The sequence below is a fragment of the Xiphophorus couchianus genome, chromosome 23 (genome assembly GCF_001444195.1).
Source record: "Xiphophorus couchianus chromosome 23, X_couchianus-1.0, whole genome shotgun sequence".
Taxonomy (NCBI): Eukaryota; Metazoa; Chordata; class Actinopteri; order Cyprinodontiformes; family Poeciliidae; genus Xiphophorus; species Xiphophorus couchianus.
In genome coordinates, this window is record NC_040250.1 from 13,688,856 (window position 1) to 13,697,777 (window position 8,922).

Genomic DNA, 8,922 nt, shown 5'->3' on the forward strand with positions numbered 1-8,922 from the left:
ACTCCCACGTGTTTCTATTATTTACCTAAATATTCAAATACAAGAAAGAAACGTTCTAATAGAAATGCACCATGTCTGAAAGTCCAGTTCACTTCCTCCTGTTTTTCTAGACAAACTGATCATTTGTTCGTTAAGTGTTAATGTTAAATACTTGAGTCTAATTTAACCCAAATTAGTAGGTTTGGTTATTTTATTAAGGTACATCAGCAGCATAAATGGAGTCCAGCACCAACTGTGGTAAAAAGTTTTGGCTTTGGCTCCTAAAATATCTGCATCGTGTTAATGATGTGCAAGAAGCTTAAAAATGTATTTATCTTTTAGTAAAGAAATTTCTCTGAAAAATGACGCTATCCTGCCTGTAGCCATCACCATCTATGACACTTTACTAGTCCTTCTATGGATTAATAAAGTATTTCTGGATTATTAACAGACAACTTTTGATTTTTTTTCTCTCAACCACTCTTCAAAGTGGGAAAAACAAGAGAACATACTGTTACCAACCTAAGTGTAAACAGCCAATTACCTCAACATACAAATATGTACAATCAGGGCAAAAAACCTGAAGTGTAAAACAACTGGAAGTGTGACAAAGGACATAAAAGATGCAGCAAAGATTTGGGATCAACAAGCCTCAATGACACATTTCTCTAAAGTGGTGCGACTTGTTTGGCGTCATGTCATTTAACATTGTCTTTAGGTTGACGAAACGTTCAAAACTCTTAGAGGAAAAGCTCACAAGTCAAAGAGCAAACTGGCATGGAAATAAATTTTTATTTTTAAAAAAGGTACTTTGCTAGAAGTTAAAATTAAAACCAATGAGTTCCTCTCATCTGTCTGATCCAGGATTTATTTTCTGTAAAACAATCTCCACCTAACAGTTTGGCACCCTTTCTTCCACATATCAAATACTTCTTGGACGAGTAAACCAATATTTCCAGTCTTAAAATGAACAAGGAAAGCCCTCCTCATTATGTGCATGTAAAACACGCACAGGAAGCTGTGATTTAAACATCTAGAAAGTCTTATTTGAGTATTTTTTTTAGCAATTTAGTTTTTGTGAATCACATCACTAATGTAAACAGTAGTGATGTCAGTCACTCCAAGCATTATTTCTGCAATGTAATCATTTTTACCGGTGCTTTTTAATAGAAATATACAGAATTCAGGCTTACATTTGTTAAAATGGTATTTTTTTTATATTTGTTAGGATTCCAATTACAAATTATAACACAATAAAGCGCAATAAAGCACAATCTATGATAAACAAATTGTATATGTGGATAAGTGTAATAGATTGGACTGAATAGTGAATTTTAAGATGATGGGGTTAGGAGTATTTTTAGGAAGACAAACCTTTTAGCTGCATCATTTTCAGGTTTTCTACTTTCATGAGAAAAGGATTTACAAAAATGTGAGAAAGGATCATTTATATAAAATTCAGAACATCAACTCAATTATCCCAGCCAGCTTTATTGTAATCGGTTTCCTCGTGGACACAGCTTTCAGCAAATCTGAACTTGTTAAAAAAATGAAAGTAAAATGTCACAAAGTCAGGAAGATCACAGGAAATAAACTTAAGGCCCTTTCAGAACCACTTTAGCACGTATTCTTTAGCAATACAAGGGTCGACTTAAACTTAGTTCTGTGCATTTATTTTTTTAATAAATGTGTTGAAACCACAAGCAGAGATCCTTAGGGAAGTATCAGTCAGAAGCCAGCTATCTTCAGCTCGACCAGCTGAGGTCAAAGGTCCAGTTCAATGCCTGCAGCAGATCTGAAGCTGCATTCAGTCAGTCTTCCCAAACAAAAACTCACATCAAAGTCTGAGGAGCTCCAACGTGTCTGAATGCAGCTTCACTGCGTCTCTGCTTCGGTTCAGCTAGCTGGCTTAGTGAGTGATACTAGCATCTGGCAGCTCGGTTCCTGGGTCGCTCGGTTCTCGTGTTGACGTCGTAGTAGAGGTGAGGTAGGCTCACAGAGCTGATCCTTCTGACTTTTTGGTAACAACCAGCACAGCTGAAGGCACCAAGCCTGTGCAAAGAAAAGCCGATTTTTGAAAAGATTCATGGACATGATGCCATTTTAGATATCTGACAGCATTTAAAAGTCGTTTCCTGAACGCTCACCCAGCTCTTTAAGAGGCTTCTCCATGTCCAGTTCAGTGTAAACGTGGCGCGGGTATGGCGACAGCAGCGTGAAGTCCTGACCCTCGGGTGTGTTGCTGTTCATCTGGACGTAGACGCGCACCGCCGCCAGCGGCTCCTGGGCCTTGAACACCGCGTTGATGGTGGAGCCGTCCAGCAGACGAACCTGCGAAGGATCCAACGAAAGGAAGCGTGAAATAACTGTAACAGCAGCAACACAGAGTAAAGTGAAGCTTTATTTACCGGGTTCCTGTGTGGTGTCTAAACTTTCTATTCTAAACTTTTCAAAAAACAAGTTTACATTTTTCCTGTTTCCAAAGGTTTTCATGTTATTTTTACCAAGTAAACGACAAACTTTATCAGCAATCTGACAACAGAGACAGATAAATATCTGAATGCGACCAGCTTTATCCCCACAGAAACAAGATTAATTAAAGAATAAATGTATAAAAAAAGACGCCAAGAAACAGAACATTTTAATAATTTCCTTTCATGGATTAAAAATTTATCACAGGACCTAATCATCAAAGTTATGCACAGCATTCAAACTCATTTTCTGTTAAAAAATCCATGCAGCTTCCCAGAGCTGTTACTGCTTTATTTCATTTTAGATAATAAAATATTGGCACATATACGTATAGTGGACCAGTTTTATACATAGAAAGAAAGAAAAAGAGAAGAAACAGTAAGAAATTTCTGAAGGGAGGAAAGATGTACACTGAGAAAAAAATGTCAGAATTAGAAAAGATTAGAAGAGGAAAAGAATTAAGGGTCCTGTAGTTTCTCTTAATGTCCTGAAAGAGGGGGCTGTAGTTCTTTATTTTCTATTTCAAATGTGGCCTACTTCATGTCGCCCGAAAATTACATAAAATCTCAATAAAATACTTTAAAGATGTGACTGATTCTGACAAAGTGGGAAATTGTTCTATGATCATTTCACAATGCTCTTTATGTCCAGATTTCAGAGCTGTAAGGAAAATAGGACACAAGGAAGGATGGAATAAAATAGAAGAACAAAAAGCTCCAGTAGAGAAGGAATACTAGGAAGGACAGAAAGACAAGAAAGAATGGAGGACACAAGGAAGAAATGACAAGATGGAGGGTAGAAAGGTACAGAAAGCCTTAAAGTGTAAATAATATTTGTAATATAATATACCTGTATCCTGGACTCATCATACTCCTTCTTCGTGGGCGGGGGCCCCTGACCGGTGGGTGACGACAGACTGGGCGGGGTGGGCTGGGTGGATGTCACCGTGCTCGGAGGTGCGCCACCTCCAAACTAAACCAGAGGAGGAAAAAAAGACAAAACAGTCAGAATTACAGAGTAAAAAATGAAAAATAAAGTCAGTGTGTCTTAGTTACCTTCTGTGCTCTCTCCTCTCGGTCTCGTGCGATTTTGTCTTTAACCCTTTGCCTGACAAGGACAAGAAAAAAGGCACCAGAGTTAGAAACAGTAACAAGAAGTAAAACCATTATTATTAAAATGTCCTCACAACGAAGTCTTTCCACAAACTAAACCATCATAAATAATAACTGCATCATTATGCATAAGCATCCTGCAAAGTTACAGTCAAATCTTGCACATAAATTGTAGTGCCTTCAGCATTTCGCTTCAGGATTTCATAAATGCATTAATTGTTATCAAATCTTTACTTTTGTGGCTCTAAACATTAGTTGTGAATCCTTTGAAAAACTAACCTAGCCAGCTTGTCCTCCATCTTCTCTCTCCTCCGCTGATCTGCGAGTTTCTTCATCTCGTCGTCCTGAATCTTCTGCCGGATCTGCTGCAGCTCCTGGCCCTGCCTCCTCCGCTGCTTTTCCCGCTCCACCTCCTCGGCTCGCTCGCGCTCCCTCCTCTCCGCCTGCTTCACTCGCATCAGCTCCTCTAGCCTGAAAGGCACGGACAAACCAGCTGGTAAATGACACCACATGATGTTAACACTGCTTAAAACTGCTCAGCATCAGCTCTGACCTTTTGACCTGTTCACGTTTCTCCTCCTCCGTCATTGGTCGTCTCGAAGCCTCTGGGTTGTCGCTGTATAATTCATCTTCCTCTGCGATTACTGCTGCTAAAACATGATAACGGCGGGATTAATAAAACATTTTTAAAGAAATTATTCACAAAGACAGATCTACCTTAGACAATATGAATTAAAATGTTATTAAATTTTGTTTTTTTTCCTCAGAAAAACAAAAACATGCACCGACCTTCACCTGAGTCCCCTGCTGTTGTCTGATCTGTATCTCCTCCTAAAAGGTTCCCCGCTGGAGGAACGTACGGCTCATCGATGTCCGGGTCGTTCTCATGTTCCATTAACCTGAAAGAGACGCATCCAAAACAAAAGGTCAGGCAGCCATTCTGTGCTCTGAAATGATAACACCATACGGGCGTCATTGTAGCAAAACTGAACTTCACTGTGTGAGAACAGCTCAAAAAGGAATCATCATCAAACTTTACAAAGATTAAAGATTCATCTGATGTTTTGCTGCCTGTACTGCTACATTTAAAAAAGACTTTCAAAAGATTTTGGACTACAAACAGCTTCATGAATAGATATGTGAAAGACTCAGATCTTTATAAATGCTAAACAAATGGAATTTATTCAGCCACAGGTGCGGCTCATTTCTGCTCTGGCTTGAGCGCTTTTCAGTTTAAAAACTGCTTAGCAAGATATTTTGAAGAACGTCGAAAACTAACATAAACTGCACCTAATTTAGACACGAAAAAAAATTATTCGCTAAAAGCTAGAAGAAGAAATCTAAACAGGGAAAAAACTTGAAATAGGGAAAGAGTGGTTTACACAAAAATAAAGAGCAATGGGAATCTAGAGCACTAGCAAAAGCAGCATATTTATTGTTATTTTCCGTTTAAATTTGAATAATTCCTGTTTACAAAAAGACAACCCAAAATATCAATTGCTATACAGTTGAAACCAGATGTCTAAATATTCTATAAAAATATTTTCGGTCAGTTAAAGATGACATTTTTTAAGTTGTTAACATTCTTCTGTTTAATCATAGTTAACTTATTATGCAACATATCCAAGGCCGAGTTGGCTTGAGTAGCTTCTTTCAGTCAATCAAAGACACATTCGAATAAAAACTGCTTTTTAAATGCTTACTAATGTTTCATAATAAAATTAGTTTGGACATTTAGAAAAATTTAAATGTGAAAAAAATAGCAAAAACAAGAGAAATGCATAGAAAAGCCGAAACTTTTCACCATGACTGTAAATGCCTCACCAGTCCATGGCTTGCTCTATCCCCTGGTTCCCTGTATTGGCCACAGCTTTCTCCCTGAGAAAGCGACATAAAGGACAGGTTTCCCTGCATTAGCCTCCAGCTCACTGAAACCAGACATATCTGGTGTGAGGATCGTAACTCACGCTCTGTTCCTGCCAAAGCCCATCTCCAGAAGGCTCTCCAGTGTTGTTAGCTCTGCCATTTTGACCTGAAACAAGCAAGTTACCAGCTTTCATGAATCGACAAAAGGAAAAGGGGAGATCAAGTAACTCCCTTTAGATTTTCTAATTAAAAGTAAACACGTTCACAATATTTTCGGAATAAAAAACGAGAAGAACACAAGACTAGTTTCTCCCTGAGCAGCAGCTTGTCATTTCCAGTCACAGCTGAAGTAATGCTAAGAGCTAACGTTAGCATTAATGCTGCTAACGAGGCTAGTTTTATTGACTAAAATGGTCAAAATAACCTTGCTGTAAATCGTTCTCGCTAAAAATCGCTTTGTTATCTTGAATGAAGATAGTCATAGTGGTTATGTTGTTTTAAATGTGTTAATATCAGAAGCACAATATAGATTGATGAAGGGAGCGTTTGTTAGCTACTTACACATCAGCCTGCTACAACAGTTCATCAGTACGGAAAGTCATGTGGGTCAAAAGGCACCACGCGAAATCAGACTTATGTTTTTCTTTCTCAAAGTTCAAGAGCATTTTTTTTTTTTTTTTTTTTTTAGATTAAGGTCAGAATTATGAGATTAATTTCAGAATTCTGACATAAAAATGGTTGGATCAAGGAATTTGAATGAATGCATTTTGGTCTTTTTAATTCCTAAAAATAATTTTACATTATGTCATTAAATAACCATGCAATGACTAATGTCATCATTGACATCATTCATAGCAAAAGTTTTATTTTAAATTCAGGCATTTCTACGGATGTCTGACTCAATATGAAGTTGAGAGTATGCATTAGCTCTGTAGCGCTGCACTTGGAGCCAAAATGTTGACTTTTAAATGCTTCATTTTTACAAATCCTTCACTTATTGGATTTTGTGAAATAAAAATATTGCTGGGAAACATCAAACATGCACACCTGGTTTCTCTTTGATAAAAGTTACTCAAAATCATCAAACCAGAACAGGAAGTAAATTTGATCTATGATCCTGTAACATATTTAAGATTTGTTTCAAAACAATCTCTATTGGTGTCTTTGGTTTCTAAATCTGATATATAAGCTATGTGCTTCCTGTCGGCCTGAATGATTTGATCCTATCATGGGTGGTATGTTCGTCGGTGTTCAAGCTACATAATTTGCTGATTGTTATATGCAGGTTGGGTCTGTTACATATTTACAGTAAGTGTAATGATTAATTTTTCTCTACCCCACGCAGTCTTAAGCAGCTCTCAGTCACGAGTTCATCCATTACTCAGACTTTCCTCTCAGCCACTCACTGATTTTCTTTCACACTTTTAATTGAATTGTTTGCGTCTGTGTTCCTTCTACTTGTATTTACTTGCAGGGTTAATTTGGTAAGTATGAGCTTTATTCATTTGTATTTGTTTATCAAAGTGATGTGCAATTAAGAAAAAAAAAAACATGTTACATGTCAAGCAAGTTTTAATCCTGTTTTTCAGAAAATCCCAAACCTTTGACCTATGACCTGGTTTGGTTTTCTGTTTTGTTTAGCTATGGTACATTTATGCACTTTGGCAGTAAAAAACTGACTCTATATGTAATCTTAAATAGAGAGCTTAAATTTCACAAGAAGAGCAAAAAAAATATTTTTTTAAATGTTAAAATTTTTTAAAAATTGAATAAAGGTTGATCAGGTTCAAACATTTCTGCATTGCTTCTTGGAAACAAGTTGATGGATGACTGTTTGATTTTCACAGATCTTAATTGACTGATGCCATCAAATTTCTTTTGAAGATGACATTCTGTAAAAGTGTAATGTAAAGAGTTTTGCTGTTGTTTCTTGAAAATGTGCCAGTTTATTTCTTTTTGATCATAATAATTTACCAGAACTTGTAAGTCTTCCTATTGGAAAGATCCTCTGATTAGAGATGGGCAAAGTTGAAAGCAATAATAGGGATGAAGGTCTTTTTAGCTTTATCTTTGAATTACTTTATGGCTCTGTTTTAATTTCTTTTACAGAGGACGGGCTAAGGGTCAAAGTTCACCAAGGATAAGTTGAGTCAGATTTTGCGAAATAAAGATGAAGCTTGCCAAAAGCAAGAGTCAATTATCTATTTTAATGCCATTTTAATGCCTAAATATAAGACGTTTTTTAAAAAATAGAGTTCAAATTCAAGCTGGTTTTTTTTGCCACAAACCATCTTGCTCTCAACACCCTGTAAACGTTTATTGAGTGAATGATCCTGATTTTATTGGATTCAAAGGGTGGAATGTAATCTCAGATGTTGTAAAAACAAAGATTAGGTTTATGATATTTCAGTGATAATTCATCAGATGTGGCTGCTATCACACGGAGCCTCAACTTTAGGACGGGCAGTAAAATGGTGCGACTTCATGTGATCACTGAGTTCAACAAAAGAGGGCAGCATTTTATCACACAACTTTACAGAGACTTTGCCAGGCAGACTTCATGAGACAATTACAATGCCATAAATTATATTTGGGTTAATATTTAAAGGCCATCTAATCCGTGTGGAGGTAAAACAGAGGCTCCTGCTTTGACTCGGTTCTCAGCTGAAGACTGGAGAGCCGGATCTGGGGGGAAACCTTTGCTCAGGTCCGTCAGCTGTGTTGTTTCTGCGGGTCTCACCAGCTGTAACAGCATCTCCATTTGGAAAAACTGTGGCATCCAGTGGAGCTGCTGTTATCTGTGGAGGGACGCCTCTCCTCATCGAAACGCCACACAGCTCCTTCTGCGGTTTGTTTTAATTAAAAGGTCGATGGTTGCTATCAAATAAAATGTATTGGGTAAATCCAGTTAATGTGTCACTGTGTTTTTTTTTCTTTCCCCATACAGATTAAACTAGTCTAACAGACAGCCTGATATGATGGTCATGCTGCTTTTCACTGTCATAAAAGTATCCATGCAGTGATTTAACCTAATACCTCTCAACTTTCACAGGTCAATACATTTTAAAATGATTTTGAAAGCTCCATTTATTTCAGTAATTTAATTTAAAAAGTTAAAAATGTCTGTTATTTAATTCAGTTGTTAAATAATTAATTCAGAATCTTAATTTAAATGTTTCATTTAGAAATGAATCCCTCTATGAGTTAGCAGTCTGCAGTGTTGTGAAAACCTAGTTGCCCCATTACAAAGTTCTTCTGTTTTTGCTTTTTTTTGTTTTTTTGCACGTAAATATTTCAGATTATCAAATACATTTTCATATCAGACAATAATAACCCAAGCAAATACAAAAAGCATTGTTCAAGTTAACCTGGTACTAAAAAATATCACCCCGTTCTGTTAAATCATGAATTAACTAAAAATAACTACATGTATCCGTCATGCCCTTCAATCCTGATCACAGCCAGGCCTGAACCAATTTGAAAGGAAATAAGG

General features: G+C 36.9%; 1 protein-coding gene across 4 annotated transcripts; it reads right to left on the bottom strand.

Moving 5' to 3' along the window:
* Window positions 1-1,450: 1,450 nt before the first annotated feature.
* Window positions 1,451-6,119, bottom strand: ubxn1 (UBX domain protein 1). 4 transcript variants are annotated; one of them, XM_028009417.1, is made up of 10 exons: window positions 5,991-6,119; window positions 5,531-5,595; window positions 5,388-5,441; window positions 4,359-4,462; window positions 4,117-4,210; window positions 3,843-4,034; window positions 3,507-3,558; window positions 3,301-3,423; window positions 2,127-2,310; window positions 1,451-2,031 (listed from the first exon to the last, which is right to left on the bottom strand). In XM_028009417.1, exons 2-10 carry the CDS (start codon window positions 5,587-5,589, stop codon window positions 1,973-1,975), a joined length of 921 nt encoding a protein of 306 aa, XP_027865218.1. In that variant the 5' UTR covers window positions 5,590-5,595; window positions 5,991-6,119; the 3' UTR covers window positions 1,451-1,972. The 4 variants fall into 4 exon arrangements, with proteins under 4 accessions (XP_027865218.1, XP_027865217.1, XP_027865216.1 ...); XM_028009416.1 differs by having other exon boundaries at window positions 4,117-4,213; XM_028009415.1 differs by having other exon boundaries at window positions 4,353-4,462.
* Window positions 6,120-8,922: the final 2,803 nt, after the last annotated feature.